Below are 17,896 nucleotides of genomic sequence, written 5' to 3' on the forward strand. Positions count from 1 at the left end.
ACCTCCCCCCCCCCCCCTGCCCCTCTACCACATTTATACAGTCCTGACACGCCATTTTCTATTTTGATCTGAACAGAAGATATATTATGTCACTGCCGATTACGAAGTAATTGTCATAATTACCATAATAATCATAATCATACAGTATTAGCCTAAGTTAATAAAGAAACAAATGCCTATAGATACAATGCACCATTATCTTGATAAAACGATAATATTTGTATTTTAAAGAAGTTTGATATCAGCGGTATGGTCAACAATGAATGAATTGTCATTTGAAATGACTGGATTTTATACTTTGATTGTTATATTGTTACTCTCTAAAAAAAAAATCGAGTGATCACGGACGTCACTCCTCTGGAGAGTGAAAATGTAGGGAAAATAGAGTGAACATTCACTCTTTTCTTCTTAGAGAGCACTCGAAAATCAATCGATTTTCACTTCTAAACAAGTGATCACGGACGTCACTCCCAAGAAAGTGAAAATAGAGTGAAAATTCACTCTTTTTTTAAAGAGAGTATGTTGTTGATTCTAAAGTGAGGATAATCGTAAAATTAATCGAAGGTATAACAGAATGCAATAATTTTCCACATGAAAAGAGTTTAACCTGAAGAATGCAACCTATTTATAAATTGTGATATATTTCTGATTAAATTATATTTGATTGGCGTCTAAAATCTTTTCTTTGTCGAATTCGGGTGATTGGCAAGGCCCGGTAACCAATGTAGACATATTTTTTTTTACCTTTTTCACAGGAGTCGAACTTTGATTGGTAATAATGTGATATCAATTGTGACATGTCTCTTGATGGGAAGCAGCCAAGCCGTTGGATCTCCTGAAATTCTCATACTTGGTCGGGCAGTGAAAGGCTTCGATGTTGGTGAGCAAAGCAAAACATTTTTACCGAATAGACCATTTTCGTAAAGACCATATTCGAACTGAAAAATAAAATAAATAAATCATATATCAACGGAAAGCTTATAAGCCATAGATTACAATAATGTCAATGTTGTTATATGCCACTTTAGCGTCTGTCAGAGGAGTATCACTATCAGCTCTCTGAAAACTCAAAATTTAAAGCTTTGAAAAATCGAAGTTGTCGACCTAAAAACTTGCATTAATTAAGCACGGCTCGTCGTCTCAGCTATTAAGGTGAAAATAAGACGCGAACCGATCGGGTCCACATGTTATGTCGTCACTGTAACTTCGGCAAATTTGACCTCTGTTGACCCGTAATTTGGAGGGGTGCGGAAATGAGGTTTTAATTTGCTTTTGTGCAATGGTGAAAGGGTTAATGCTTTGTATTCCTTTATGTTTGTATTCTTCATTCATTCAGTTTTCCATTTATATCAAGTTGCATTTTCATCGGATAGGGTCTTTAGTGTAATAAAATTGAATGCAGAAATCTTTTTTTAATGCGATGTTACAATTATTTCATTCACCTGTTACAAATAATTGTATTTCAATAGTCAGAATGCGAATTGCATACATTAATTGCTGCTAGGTAGGACAAATGTATGTGTGTGTAATTGGGTTTTTACAGACGTGAATCAATCAGATATGATTATCTACGTCTGGGGACCGACCTTTAACGTCACCATCCGAAAGACGTGACTCAGTTTCGAACCTGCGTCCTTGGCTGAATCAGTTTGTTATATTAATTTTAGCTGGATTACAGGCGCACGCCACAACAACTCATCAGAATAAATTTTGCCTTTTTCGGGTTATATACACAGGTGTATCCTTGACTGTTGTTCCCGTGTATCTCAACGACATCAGTCCTAAAAGAAGACAGAGCTCCATTTGTCAACTACATCATGTTTTATTTACGGTCGGCATTCTCATCGGGCAGGTATATATATTTCAATTTCAATTTCAATTTATTTATGTTTCCAACAAAACATTACAAATCAATTGTAAACATTTACAAAAAATACATTCCGGAAACAGAGGGGTCCACTAAAAAATAATGCTTGTACAAGTGTGAACACCTCAAATGATACTATAAAAATATCAAATAATTATAAGTGATTACATTAACAAGTCCGTAATTACAAAATAAACTACAAAATAGTGGGAAAAGGGGGATGCCAAAAGAGACGAGAATGGGATGAGACAGTACTTTACATGACAAAGATAGAAGAATACGGTCATAATACAAAGAAGGGGGAGATGCAAATGAATGGACAAGGGTGTATACCCCCAAAAATATTTAAAAAGGAAGCAAAAACGTCAAAAATGAGGCGTAAAAAAGATAGTTAATGCGAAAACCTGGCTCACGACTTAAAGCAAGCCAATCAACAGTATAGGCGTATTTATATTAGATTCTCTTTCGTTTAAAGTGATCTTTGCTCTTTATTGGACCATCTCAATTCTCACCATAAAATTCAATAAGAATCATAACTTATCAATATTTTGAACACCATCATCGCAACCAACATTATCTTTGGTATTTCTAAGAAATAGTACTACACTTGACTTCTTAAAAAAAACATCTGAAAACATACCTCTTTAATTCCTCTTAATGTATTGATTTACTGAGGGTCAATGCCTTCAATCCTGGAAAGTGTGATATATAAATCGAGTTATCATTTTCATCATTATTGTTATCATCATCACCACCCCCATCACCTACATCATCATCATCACCACCATTACCACCACCACAACCACAAACGCCACTGTCACCATCACCAACACCATCGCCAACACCATCACCACCACCACTACCATCACCACTACCACCATCATCATTGCTACCATTACCACCACCACCATCATCATCATCACCACCACCATTACCATCACCACCGTCATCATCATGACCACCATTTCCACTACCACCACCATCACCATCATCATCATCATCATCACCACCATTAGCACCCATCATCACCATCATCATCATCACCACCACTATTACCACCGCCACCATCACCACCACCATCATCATCACCACCAGTCCACCACCACCACCATCATCATCACCACCAGTCCACCACCACCACCATCATCATCACCACCACCACCCCACCACAATCACCACCATCACCAACATTACCACCACCAGCACCATCATCATCACCACCATTACAACCACCACCATCACCATCACCATCACCATCACCATCACCACCATCACCACTACCACCACCGTCACCATCATCACCACCACCACCATCATCACCACCACCACCCCACCACAATCACCACCATCACCACCATTACCACCACCATCACCATCACCACCACCACCATCACCTTCATCATCACCATCATCATCATACTCTTAATCATCTATTTAAAAAAAAAATTATCTTCGTGGTCGTCATTTTGGTCCACATGATGATCATCATCAACATCATCAAAGTCATGATCGTCATCATAATCCATTAAAAGATGAATTTGTTTGTTCATTATTTTGACCACAACAAAGACAAGGCCTATCGTGGAGAATAACTTCATATCTAAATGAGATAACTTTGAAGGAAAACAAAATCGTGTAATCGCAGTTTAATTTTAAAAGATGACTTCTGTTTCATTTTTCCTTCTCACTTTCTCCTCCATGTCTCACGCATAGATAATGGGCTTCTTCGTTTTCCATGGCAACAAACGATGGCCTGGAGCCCTGGCGTTTCCCGCCCTCATCGATCTATTCCAGATAGTTCTCCTTCTCTTTTGTCCAGAGAGTCCTGTCTGGTTGATGCATACTAAATATGCAGAAGAGAAAGCGGCTGGAGGTAGGAGACTAATTTCTGACATATTTCTTGCGGGAAATTAGAATGGAAGAATAAATATGCAAAAGGCCAAACGCGGGAAATTCTTAATGTATTTCTATTACATCACTTTAATGGATAATACTAGCATTAACACAACAGGAGCAACATATACCATATTGCCCTCCAGTTTGCCCCAATTTCTGCTTTTATAAGCACAGCTATTATGAGAAACCCTGCTCCCTAATCTGCAATTAATGTTATGAAAGAAATAAAATGCTATATTACAAAAAGAATATCTTGACAAATTAACATTTTCGTCATCAACAGATTGTATTAATTACGCACTTGTATGATGCCAATCATGCGAAACCTTAACGAGTCATTGTTTCTTGCTCTTTATAATTTGTGAGACAATGAAAAATCAAGTAGTATGCGAAGTGCTAAGTAGGAAAAATGCAAGTGAAATTGTGCTAATCCCATTCTTCCACAAAAGAATCACTTTTAAAAAGAAGGCTGAGCTCTGGGAAGATGTGGAAATAATTTGTGAGCGTTATCATTGCTGTTATGCAAGTGTGGAAGAACATCAGATAAAAAATGTTCCCTGAAAAGCATGGCTCTTAAAATGGATTAATATTCTAAATATATATGTTACATCTTAAAATCGGGGCAGATTTTTATGCCACATGTTCGTGTAGTCCCATACACATCTTTCTCTGTACAGTGCTTGTAACTTTACCAAGACTGGGCCAAATTTCTTATCATTTTGATGATTCCAGAAGCTTGCAGTACACATCAATACTTATAGCCTATTGATGATCAACCTTTTCTTGTCGATTCCACACCGTTTCTTTCACAATGCAATCGCATGACCATAACTGGTCTTTATCTTTAAACTCATTTCCCATCCAATATCAGCTCTACGTCAGCTTCGTGGTGATGAGGAGGTCGAGCAGGAGACTCAAGGTCTCCGTGACGACCACCGCTCCGAGTCGAGGATCGTCCGGGCGAGCGTCTGGGAAGTGGTCTTCCTGAGAGACGCTAACTGGAAAATGCCGCTGCTCATGTGTATCTTACTGCAGGTGGGACGGCAGCTGTCCGGCGTCAACGCGGTAAGTCTAACCGCGGCCGTTGATATTCGGTAACGTTTTTTTTTGTGTGTGTGTGTGTGTGTTTTTTGTTGTTGTTGTAAGTTCTGTTTAGCGAAGATAGATTATGCAACGTCGCACATTTAATAATAATCAGGGATATTGTGTGCATGTTTGTTTCCTTTGTTTGTTTGTTTTTTGTTGTTGTTTTTTCTGCTTCAAGAAGCGCAGTAAAATCCCATGATTGGGCAGATGTTAGCATCATTCTGAATCTGAATAGAATGGGCCTGTTACTTCTTTGTTCTATTTAGGCGACAACTTTTCTATCAAACGCGAAAAATATCAACTGAACTGGAACCCGACGGTCAAAGTTTGTAAAACCGATTTGCAATATCGATAGCGATTGTGACGTACCGATGTTCATAACAATGTCGTCTGTATCTCTTTTTTTCCTATAGATTGTTTTCTACTCGACTGAGATATTTTTACTTGCTGGACTAACAGACAGACAAACTGCGTTAGCTTCTCTTGCATGGGGTGCTGTCTTCTGCACAGTAACTACTTTTGAGGTACAAACTCTTAATCCAGTATTCAAGTCTTTAAAATGCGAATCTCCCAGATCTTCTTAACCACTATTGATATTTTGTAATTATGAGTGTTATATGTTTACTAACCATAGCATGGCCCGCACTTAAATGCATTTCATGAATGTTCTTTTGTTATTATGGCCAAATGAAAATTATTCAATTATCTCGATGCATGTGACAATTATTCATAGCATGTAAATGATATTCACTTAATATGGAATTAAGTGCATGTTTCTTTTCAATTCAGCTGTGTTACGTTGTTATTTCGTTGCCATTTGTCATGAGTAGTGACATCTACTGTAGATAATGGTTTGCTAAATACAGTTTTATTGATTAATGATTATTTTATTAATTATACAGGAAATTTATTAAAAAATGGAAAGGACAAAAAGACAAGATCATTTTCTTTTTAAAGCTGGTAAGAAAAAAAATGTATCAGGATGGTACAGTCAACCTGCTTAAGTGACCGCCTGTCTACCAAGACCACATTTTTTGTTTCCCTTGAAATTGGTTTCTCATCGAAACATGTACTAAAGGAACCTGTCTACAAAGACCACCTGTCTACAATGACCAAGTTTTGTTTCCCTTGGGCGGCCGGGATAGACAAGAAAAGTTCAATTTTTCATTAATAAATAGAATGGAACGATTTATGATATGTTTACAACCTAATTGTTATCTTAACTCGATCGCAACTATTTTCGAGGGGAAACAAGTTTCAATGCTCTTGTGTATATAATAGAACTCATGTTCGCATTACGTAATACCTCTTTGTCATGTTCGCATATTTCAAAAGGTAACGCACAAGTAGTTGCTATCGTATATTGTTGTTGTTGTTGTTTCAGTACTTCGCCAATATATCAAGATTTCAACGGAAGCCTTTTCTTCTCTCAATGTACGGGCTACTAACGCTGAGTGCATCTGCTTTGACAGTGTTTCTTATTTTTGAGGTAACTAATTTTAAATATCAATTCTTTACTCTTTTTTTAATATTATAAACCAGTGATAGGTCCTATAAAAATGAATAAATATGCATAATTATGATGCATAGACATATAATAATTGCATACACATGTTATGACATGTATCCTCTGCCGCTCGTGACCGACACATGTTTGACCAAATAGGTCTACCTTATACCTCGCATTTTTTACAGTTTGACTCCCTTGCAACGTTTTGAAACAGGAAGATAATTCTTGGCAACGAGATGCCCGAATATCCTCATAAGCGTGAATCAAGGTGATTGAATAAATGAATTCTGTATTCATGCGTTCGGCAGAAAGGTGCCCACACACTTAATTGTTTATCTTGCAATGTATCTAGTGTTTTTTGATAACATTTGTACCATTTAAACAAAAATTGCTCTAAGAAACAGAAGTCTGATGTTGACGAGTGCCGGAATGATGCAAAATATATCTTCTGTGATAATTTGGGGATTCTGTATTCATGTGTTTGGCAGCAAGGTGCCCACATACTTAGTCGTTTATTTTACATGTATTTAGTGTATTTTGATAACATTTCTATCATATTTATTTAAAACAAAATTAAAAACAGAAATCTGATGTTGACGAGTGCCACAGTGATGCAAAACGATTATCTTCTGTGATAAATTTGGGATTGGGGTGACGAGAAATTTGTTATTCCTTAAAAGAGTGCCGTGACTAAAAACAAGGTCGAAAAACGCTGTTCTATCATAAATCATAATAGTTCGTTGTTTCAATCTTGTGAAATTCATATTGCACAGTGCAGACTATTATGTAAACATGTATACCATTGTATGCATCTTTTGTTTATCCTTACTTCTTGAGATGCATATAGAGACTGGCATACAACGACTTCCGTTGAATTCCTTTACCAGATTTCAAACTACATTTAATTTCTTTCTTTCCATTTCCAGCACCATGTCTCATGGCTATCATGGTTTGCCCTCATAGCTGTCTGTGTCTTTTTCATTGCATACGCACTAGGTCCAGGTAAGAACACTTCGGCAAGAGAAGAAAATATTCGTCAACTGGATCATGTTTCAAAAGAGTCGCTTTAAAAGAGGTGGCATCAATTAAAAAAAAATTAAATTGCTTTCGCTGCTTTTTGTGTTTTGTTTTTTGTGATCCTTTTAAATAGTTAAATAATCTAAGTTTTCTTTTAATCTATTAAGTGTTTTCGCTTTGGTTGTTCGAATTGTTGTTGGCCTATTATCAATATTATGGAAATGATCAAGAACAAAAACTAAGATATTCGTATATGTTTTGCTCAATAGTAATATAATTTTAAAGTTGTATTCTGAGCTCACAAATTAGGTTTCTAAATAAAAAGAAATTTGGCCCGTCATTCCGGAGACTCGTATTTCTAAGGGTTTGGTATCACGAATATTATATATAAAAATGAGGATCTTTCTACTGAAGTTATACTGAACAAAGAAGAGGGTACAATAACCCGAACAAAAAAGGTAGAAGATAATGATTTGCATTCATTTTCGTGCTAATAACCCAAACATCAGATGTATACGAAACTTCATGAAAACTAGCTGTTTTACCCCGTTTTCACTCTTTTATTTGTCTTTTATGTCGGTTGACGGTTGATTTTCACAGCAATATTCACCCCATTAGTCTGTTCTGAACTGTGGTCTGTTGGTCCTAGACAGGCCGCCCTCTCCGTTACACAACAGATAAACTGGTGGGTCGACGTCATCATCCAGTTCATCTTCCCCGTTCTTTTAGTGAGTACAATTTTTAGCTGTGACGATTAATTGATTTGCAATAATTTGACTCCTGGTTAGAAAAGAAAAACAAGATTCGTTGTTCGTCCGTTCATTAATTTTCTTGTTTTTACTTGTGATTATGTTTTTTTATGCCGATAGGTTTTTCATATGCGCCGAGAAATTGCATATAGATTATATTGACAAACTCGAATATACGGAGGGTAAACTATACATCTAACGAGGAAAGGTGCTAACATTATAAAGTGCTTCGCTTGCAATGTTATTGTTCTTTCTTTCCGCCGTTCAGTTTTTTCCTGTGTCTCTGTTAAAATCTCCACCCCTTCTCTCTCTCTCTCTCTCTCTCTCTCTCTCTCTCTCTCTTCATCCCTTTCTTTACCTCCTTAATTGTATTTAGCTGGCTTTAGGTTTGTCTCTGCCTAAATTCTAACCTGTCTCTAAGTTTAACTCTCTCAAACCAATTCCCCCCCCCCCCTTTTTTTTTAAACCATCAGTTGACGATCGGCGCCTACACTTTTTTCATTTTCGCTGGTTCCCTCGCAATCACCACCTTCATCATTCTCCTCTACATGCCTGAGACAAAGGATCGGCGGTTCGTCGAAATCTCGACGGGGTTCGAAGCCATCAAGGGGCCCGACGATGAGGAGGATCAAAGTTTTACAAAGTACCAGGAAGGGTACCGGCCTTTGCCGCTGACGAATCGATGAGCAAAAAGTGAGAAAGCCCATGCATGATAAGATATTCGGAAGTGCAATACAGCGTGACAGTGAATAGGCTGAATTATAAAACATTACTGAAGCCAATGATTAACGATTATGCTCGACACATCATTAATATCCAATCGCATTTTCTTAATAAAATGCTTACTATGCTCAAAATACCAGGAGTGCCTTTTTTTTATACATGGTGAGAGCTATAACATGCACAGTATCGAGTTCTGTGACGTAATAAACATAGGAAAATACCGCTCACTGGGGAATTTTGTTAACAATAAAATTAATATTAATTTGGATTTATTAAACTTGAAGCTGCACATTCGGGTAAGCATAGTTTCAGTACTTTATTATTTTCAATTTCATCACCCTTTATGTTGGGTCTCATCATCATTATTTTCACATTAAAAAGGTGTCCCATATCATGTATCGTGATTCCGTGATACCATCATTATGAATGATTTGATTATAATCATGTATTTATGATTGTTATGTACATAGACACAAATCTATGTACTGCGGTGGTATGTTTCAACTAGACAACACCCCCAAATCATTCAATTGAGAAAGACGATGCAAAATCTACACTTTGATATATTCATTTTGAATTCCTAATGAAGAGAATGTACGATGTATATGAAAGGCTGAAAGGGAGTGAAACAGCTAAAGACAAGAGAATCAACGGAGGGTGAGAGCGGGGGGGGGGGGGGTGGGCGGGGAGGGGGGAGGCTGAGAACTTGTCTATGACCCCCTCCCCCCTTTTTTAAAATCATCATTCCCGGGTTCCGTGCCGCCCCTCTCTATTTTTCATAATGACAAAAATTGTAAAGCATTCACAATAAGTTACCCCCTTGCCTACTTTCAAAGTATGCAACCTACATTCATATCTAACATAGATACGCTGTATATAACCTGCCTTTGTTTTCGTATACGAAACTTTATTATACATGTCTTGTATTTGTACACTTTTTCTAACCTGATAACTCGTATTTGTTGTTTGTTTATCGTTTGTAATTGGTTAAAATATTGTTTGTTTATTGTGTGTAATATTTGACAGCTCGTATGATTTTTTTTTTTAAATTGTTATTTTGTTTATTGTTTGAAATTTATTGAAATATTGTTTGATTATTCGTTTGTTTGTTTATTTGTTTGTTTATTGATTGTAATTTGTTAAAATGTTGTTATGAATATATAATTACGATAGCCAACCAACACTTTTCAGCATTCAGATTTTTATTTTATATCGTATCATTTTGTCAGGCCTACGTATGCAATATAGGCGAAGCTGTCTTCTACATCATTTTTCTGTATACGAAATAATATTATTTGAAATGTTATAGTATAGACATTTAATTCCATACGTCACAATATGGGATTATTTTGTATTTGAGTTGCGTGGTAAGTGGTTGTATATATTATTTAATATGTCCCTTTTTTATTTATTTTATATGAAGTAAGATCATTTGCATAGTATAAATATTTTATTCGATATCAGGTGGATGGAAAATAAATTTTAATAAAAACCTTTTGCTTTGACATATTTTTGTTGTATCTCCCTGATTTCGGTAGTACGGTTACACCACCCAACGGTTAAAGCAAAATTTTATTCCACTTTTCTCAATGAAAAAAAAGAAAGAAATCTCTGCATTTTGTATACACAGGACACAATTTAAAATTAAGAATGATTTACCGGATAAATTCAGTTGGTTTTCTGAATAATTGAAGGAAGATATTGAGCAAGCATCACATTATATGGATCGGTTCATAAATTATTTTTTCAATGGATTATCTGCGCTGATCTACGGCCACATTAATTTAAGATTAAGAGTCCTGGATGGATGGATGAATAGCAACAAATTAAATGATAATAAATAAATAAACATACAAGCAAATACACAAACAAACAAAAGCGATTAAAAAACAATTAACTCAGGCGCGGATCCAGGGGGGGGGGCCGAGCGGGCCTTGGCCACCCCCCCCCCCCCGCAAAAAAAAAAGGAGACAGAGAAAGGGAAAAGAAGGGAAAGGGAAAGAGGAGAGAAAGGGAAAAAGAAGACGAAGAAGAAAGGAAAAGAGGGATGAAGGAGATCGGGGAGGTGGGGCAAAAGGACTTTCCTCCCAGGCTGTTGCCTCCCCCCCCCCAATCAAAAAATAAAAATAGAAGGAAGGAAAGGGAAAGATAAAAGAAGAAGAGGAGATAAAGGGAAGGAAAAAAGAGGAAGAAGAAAACAGAAGAAGGGGGATATCAGTTGCAATTTTCCCGCCAACAGATTGTGGATCGGGGGGGGGAAGGCCCTTGCCTTAAAAGAGGAGAGCTAAAAGGGAACAAAAAAAGAGGAAGAAGAAAGAAAAAGTAGAAAAGAAAGGGAGATCAGTTGCGGTTAATCCCGCCAACAATGTGTGGAGCGGGGTGGGGCCAAAATGACCTTGCCCTCCTCCAGCAAACATAAAAGAGAAAGAAGGAGGGGAAGGGAAAGGAAAAGAGGAGAGAAAGGGAAAGAAAAAGAAAGAGAATGAAGAAAGGTAAGGGATATCAGTTGCAATTTTCCCGCCAACAAGGTGTAGATCGGGGGGGGGGGGCACTGGCGTTCTGATAGGGGAGGGGGGGGGGGCTTTGGGGAAATAAAATTCAAACGTGGTTTATTTCTAATTCCATAACGGTGATTTACAAATAATGCTGAAATGACATAATTTTAAGTATATTATACTTTTTTATGCGTTTGTTGGAAAATGACACATTCCTAAATTTACAGCCAGGCAAGGAAATGCTTCTTGAGATGCCTACATGTCAGGGCTCGCGGAACGGCGGGGAACGGGATCCTCGAACCGCCCACCCCCCCCCCCCCCCCCCCCCCACCACCCCCACTTTTTTGAAAAAGTATATTAAAGAGAAATAGACAGAAAGAGAGCAAGAAAGAAAAAAAATAGTTAACTGCCAGTGTCACATTATAATGAGGTATCAAAATATGCTCATCTGACCATGATTAAATGCCTAAAACCCCGAGGGCTCTGCCCCTGGATTTCACCTAGGGCCCTAAGGCGGGCCCTTAGATGCTCATCTGTTAGTAATTTAATGCCTAAAACCCCTGATTTCTGTGGGCTTTTCCGCCTGGACCCCACGCCAAATAGTTTCCTGCCAGTGTCACAAAATAATAAGGTATCAAAAAATGCTCATCTGACCGTAATTAAACACCTAAAACCCTTGAACTTCCGGGGGCTTTGCCCCCTGGACCCGACAAAGAGCCCTAAGGCGGGCCCCTTGATACTCATCTGACCGTAATTGAGTGCCTAAAACCCTTGGGCTTCCGGGGGCTCCGACCCCTGAACCCCACGCCAATTAGTAACCTGCCAGTGTCACAATTAGGTATCAAAATAATGCTTATCTGACCGTAATTAAATGTCTAAAACCCTGAACTTCGGGGGCTCTGCCCCTGGACCCCGCCGAGGGCCCTAAGGCGGACCCCTGAGTGCTAATCTGACCGTATATTATTGCCTTAAACCCCTGAGCTTCCGGGGCGGACAAGGTATCAACATATGTTCATCTGACCGCAGGCGCGTAGCCAGGGGGGCGGTGGGGTGGTCCCCCCAAAAAATGCCGGCCAAAAAAAGAGAGGAGTGAAAAGGAAAAGGGAGTAGACAAAGAACATTTTGAAACTCAGACAAGGATTAAGAGTCGAAAACGTTACAACGATTCGTCTTCTTTCTCTAATAATTTAATGAAACGTAAAATCTTCCGCGCTTCGCGCGAGAGGGGGGAACCTGAATTTAGACGAAGATTAAGAGTCGATAACGACACAATGAATAGTCTTCTTTCTCTAATGATTTAATGAAACGTAAAAGCTTCCGCGTGAGGGGGGGGGAACATAATTCAGATTATTTTTGGGAACGGTACAACGAATCGTCTCCTTTCTCTAATAATTTATTGAAATGTCAAAGCTTCCGCGCTTCGCGAAGGAGGGAGGGGGAAAACTCGTCCCTCCCTGCACCCACACCCCCCCCCCCCCCCCCAATTACATCACTGCTGGTCACCATTACGTACCCATATTTGGCTCGCATAATTTCAAATTTGGGCCCCCCTAAGAAATCCTGGATCCGCGCCTGGTCGGCCGTCTGGTTGCTTGCTTACAAGCATTTAGGCTTTTTTAGCAGTAAGGTAAAATAACCACCTAATAGCCATCAATGGCATGGGAGATAAAGTAATACCATATGGCACTTGTGTTTAAAGGAGAGTTGGTTTCTGTGGCCAAGAAAAGTTCTATCTATATGTAAATGAGACATAATGTGAAGGTATAGAAAATCCACATTTTTAATCACGAGTTAAATTATATGTTGATATGTGTATGTGTTTTTACGCGTAGATCATAATCAAAATATTATACATGGTTCAGCATTTGCTCAAAAAGCTATATAGACCATGATTAAGGAACAACGTACCATAACTCGACTGTCTCCAATAACATTGATAGCGGCTTCGGAGAGGATCTCCTAGTAAACCTATACACGACTTTTTGTTAGCAATGGAATCCAATGACCGGGGTCATTATGTAAGGCGTACGACACATAGGAGCTCTATACAAACGTGACTATTATCTTTAAACTTGAAATCCATTTTACATAACCCAAGAAAATGCCACACAAAATCCATTAAACCAAAACTCCAAAGCCTGTGCCTAAATTAAAAACTTTAAAAACACCCACTAGTAGATAGAAACGCACTCTCTTGAATGCTATCATTATTTTTGTAATTAGATTATCCAAAACTCTGTGGAAACAACATTTCCCATACGATGAGGTAGAGTAATTGAGTGCCTAAAACCCTTGGGCTTCCAAGGGCTCCGACCCCTGAACCCCACGCCAATTAGGGACCTGCCAGTGTCACAATTAGGTATCAAAATAATGCTCATCTGACCGTAATTAAATGCCTAAAACCCCTGAACTTCCGGGGCTCTGCCCTCTGGACCCCGCCTAGGGCCCTAAGGCGGACCCCTGAGTGCTAATCTGACCATAAATTATTGCCTTAAACCCCTGACCTTCCGGGCGGACAAGGTATAAACATAATATGTTCATCTGACCGCAGGCGCGTAGCCAGGGGGGCAGTATGGTCCCCCCAAAAAACGCCGCCCCAAAAAATAGAGGGGTGAAAAGGAAGAGGACGTATGAAGAAAAGGGTGTAGACAAAGAACATTTTTGATATTTAGACAAGGATTAAGAGTCGAGAACGTTACAACGATTGGTCTTCTTTCTCTAAAAAAATAATAAAACGTCAAGGGGGGCCGGGGGGAACGAAATTTAGACAAGGATTAAGAGTCGAGAACGTTACAACGATTGGTCTTCTTTCTCTAAAAAAATAATAAAACGTCAAGGGGGGCCGGGGGGAACGAAATTTAGACAAGGATTAAGAGTCGAGAACGTTACAACGATTGGTCTTCTTTCTCCAAAAAAATAATAAAACGTCAAGGGGGGGCCGGGGGGAACGAAATTTAGACAAGGATTAAGAGTCGAGAACGTTACAACGATTGGTCTTCTTTCTCTAAAAAATTAATAAAACGTCAAGGGGGGGGGGAACGAAATTTAGACAAGGATTAAGAGTAGAGAACGTTACAACGATTGGTCTTCTTTCTCTAAAAAAATAATAAAACGTCAAGGGGGGGGCCGGGGGGAACGAAATTTAGACAAGGATTAAGAGTCGAGAACGTTACAACGATTGGTCTTCTTTCTCTAAAAAATTAATAAAACGTCAAGGGGGGGGGGGGAACGAAATTTAGACAAGGATTTAGAGTCGACAACGGTACAACAAATCGTCTTCTTTCTCTAATGATTTAGTGAAACGTAAAAGCTTCCGCGTGAGGGGGGGGGGGGGAACATAATTCAGACGAGGATTATTTTTGGGAAAGGTACAACGAATCGTCTCCTTTCTCTAATAATTTATTGAAATGTCAAAGCTTCCGCGCTTCGTGAAGGAGGGAGGGGGAAAACTCGTCCCTCCCTGCACCCACCCACCCCCCCCCCCCCAATTACATCACTGCTGGTCACCATTACATACCAATATTTGGCTTGCATAATTTCAAATTTGGGCCCCCTCCCCTAAGAAATCCTGGATCCGCGCCTGGTCGGCCGTCTGGTTGCTTGCTTACAAGCATTTAGGCTTTTTTTAGCAATAAGGTAAAATAACCAACTTATAGCCATCAATGGCATGGGAGATAAAGTAATACCATATGACACTTGTGTTTAAAGGAGAGTTGGTTTCTGTGGCCAAGAAAAGTTCTATCTATATGTATATGAGACAAAATGTGAAGGTATAGAAAATCCACATTTTTAATCACGAGTTAAATTATATGTTGATATGTGTATGTGTTTTTACGCGTAGATCATAATCAAAATATTATACACGGTTCAGCATTTGCTCAAAAAGCTATATAGACCATGATTAAGGAACAACGTACCATAACTCGACTGTCTCCAATAACATTGATAGCGGTTTCGGAGAGGATCTCCTAGTAAACCTATACACGACTTTTTGTTAGCAATGGAATCCAATGACCGGGGTAATAATAGGCGTTTAGACACATAGGAGCTCTATACAAACGTGACTATTATCTTTAAACTCGAAATCCATTTTACATACCCCAAGAAAATGTCACACAAAATCCATTAAACTATAACTCCAAAGCCTGTGCCTAAATTAAAAACTTTAAAGGCACACTGTCCTACTTGTAGCTACTTGCTCCCTCTATATAGAAAACTTCCCAAATCGGTGCCTGTTGGTCCCCCATGATCCTCTTTTTCTTATGTTAAATGAGAGCTGAGTTAATGAGATAGCCACCTGTCACAGTGACCTCGATGGCTCTCTGGGTGGTCTAATCCCTTCTAGCTGCAGTAGTAGAGCCTCCCTTTAAAAACACCCACTAGTAGATAGAAACGCACTCTCTTGAATGCTATCATTATTTTTGTATTTAGATTATCCAAAAACTCTGTAGAAACAACATTTCCCATACGATGAGGTAGAGTAATTGAGTGCCTAAAACCCTTGGGCTTCTAAGGGCTCCGACCCCTGAACCCCACGCCAATTAGGGACCTGCCAGTGTCACAATTAGGTATCAAAATAATGCTCATCTGACCGTAATTAAATGCCTAAAACCCCTGAACTTCCGGGGCTCTGCCCTCTGGACCCCGCCAAGGGCCCTAAGGCGGACCCCTGAGTGCTAATCTGACCATAAATTATTGCCTTAAACCCCTGACCTTCCGGGCGGACAAGGTATCAACATAATATGTTCATCTGACCGCAGGCGCGTAGCCAGGGGGGCAGTATGGTCCCCCCAAAAACGCCGCCCCAAAAAATAGAGGGGTGAAAAGGAAGAGGACGTATGAAGAAAAGGGTGTAGATAAAGAACATTTTTGATATTCAGACAAGGATTAAGAGTCGAGAACGTTACAACGATTAGTCTTCTTTCTCTAAAAAAAAAAAATAAAACGTCAAAGGGGGGGGGGACGAAATTTAGACAAGGATTTAAAGTCGAGAACGGTACAACAAATCGTCTTCTTTCTCTAATGATTTAATGAAACGTAAAAGCTTCCGCGTGAGGTGGGGGGGGGGGGGACATAATTCAGACGAGGATTATTTTTGGGAACGGTACAACGAATCGTCTCCTTTCTCTAATAATTTATTGAAATGTCAAAGCTTCCGCGCTTCGCGAAGGAGGGAGGGGGAAAACTCGTCCCTCCCTGCACCCACCCCCCCCCCCCAATTACATCACTGCTGGTCACCATTAAGTACCAATATTTGGCTTGCATAATTTCAAATTTGGGCCCCCCCTAAGAAATCCTGGATCCACGCCTTGTCGGCCGTCTGGTTGCTTACTTACAAGCATTTATGCTTTTTTAGCAGTAAGGTAAAATAACCACTTAATAACCATCAATGACATGGGAGATAAAGCAATACCATATGGCACTTGCGTTTAAAGGAGAGTTGGTTTCTGTGGCCAAGAAAAGTTCTATCTATATGTAAATGAGACAAAATGTGAAGGTATAGAAAATCCACATTTTTAATCACGAGTTAAATTATATGTTGATATGTGTATGTGTTTTTACGCGTAGATCATAATCAAAATATTATACACGGTTCAGCATTTGCTCAAAAAGCTATATAGACCATTGGGCTTCCAAGGGCTCCGACCCCTGAACCCCACGCCAATTAGGGACCTGCCAGTGTCACAATTAGGTATCAAAATAATGCTCATCTGACCGTAATTAAATGCCTAAAACCCCTGAACTTCCGGGGCTCTGCCCTCTGGACCCCGCCTAGGGCCCTAAGGCGGACCCCTGAGTGCTAATCTGACCATAAATTATTGCCTTAAACCCCTGACCTTCCGGGGTCGGACAAGGTATCAACATAATATGTTCATCTGACCGCAGGCGCGTAGCCAGGGGGGCAGTATGGTCCCCCCCCCCAAAAAAAAAAAAAAACGCCGGCCAAAAAATAGAGGAGTGAAAAGGAAGAGGACGTATGAAGACAAGAGTGTAGACAAAGAACATTTTTGATATTCAGACAAGGATTAAGAGTCGAGAACGTTACAACAATTGGTCTTCTTTCTCTAAAAAAATAATAAAACGTCAAAGGGGGGGGGGGGAACGAACGAAATTTAGACAAGGATTAAGAGTCGAGAACGGTACAACAAATCGTCTTCTTTCTCTAATGATTTAATGAAACGTAAAAGCTTCCGCGTGAGGGGGGGGGAACATAATTCATAATTCAGACGAGGATTATTTTGGGGAACGGTACAACAAATCGTCTCCTTCCTCTAGTAATTTATTGAAATGTCAAAGCTTCCGCGCTTCGCGAAGGAGGGAGGGGGAAAACTCGTCCCTCCCTTCACCCACCCCCCCCCCCCCCCAAATTTCATCACTGCTGGTCACCATTACGTACCAATATTTGGCTCGCATAATTTCAAATTTGGCCCCCCCCCCCCTAAGAAATCCTGGATCCGCGCCTGAATTAACTAACAATCAAACAAACTATCAAAACAGTGTGGACATGATGGACATGATACCGTTGAGGTACTGAAATTTGTAATGAAATAGC

At 39.4% G+C, this 17,896-nt stretch overlaps 1 protein-coding gene and 1 long non-coding RNA gene across 2 annotated transcripts; both read left to right on the forward strand.

Moving 5' to 3' along the window:
* The first annotated feature begins 1,741 nt into the window (after window positions 1–1,741).
* On the forward strand, window positions 1,742–4,861 carry LOC100888630 (solute carrier family 2, facilitated glucose transporter member 3-like). The gene is made up of 3 exons (XM_030981378.1): window positions 1,742–1,852; window positions 3,581–3,740; window positions 4,635–4,861. The coding sequence occupies exons 2-3, from the start codon at window positions 3,584–3,586 to the stop codon at window positions 4,859–4,861; spliced, it is 384 nt and encodes a 127-aa protein (XP_030837238.1). The 5' UTR covers window positions 1,742–1,852; window positions 3,581–3,583.
* Window positions 4,862–4,972: 111 nt separating this feature from the next.
* LOC762805 lies at window positions 4,973–8,134 on the forward strand. The gene is made up of 4 exons (XR_971838.2): window positions 4,973–5,373; window positions 6,234–6,338; window positions 7,286–7,361; window positions 7,977–8,134. It is a non-coding gene; the product is annotated as an uncharacterized LOC762805 (long non-coding RNA).
* The last annotated feature ends 9,762 nt before the right edge of the window (window positions 8,135–17,896 follow it).

The sequence above is a fragment of the Strongylocentrotus purpuratus genome, unplaced genomic scaffold, assembly GCF_000002235.5.
Source record: "Strongylocentrotus purpuratus isolate Spur 01 unplaced genomic scaffold, Spur_5.0 spur5_scaffold_12, whole genome shotgun sequence".
NCBI classification, from domain to species: Eukaryota; Metazoa; Echinodermata; class Echinoidea; order Camarodonta; family Strongylocentrotidae; genus Strongylocentrotus; species Strongylocentrotus purpuratus.

What these genes read in the sequence shown, in the direction of transcription:
- LOC100888630 (XM_030981378.1), top strand. Translation starts at nt 3,584, where the DNA reads ATGGGCTTCTTCGTTTTCCATGGCAACAAACGATGGCCTGGAGCCCTG. An exon ending in AGAAGAGAAAGCGGCTGGAG is followed by an intron (nt 3,741 to 4,634) that starts GTAGGAGACTAA and finishes ATCCAATATCAG; the next exon opens with CTCTACGTCAGCTTCGTGGT.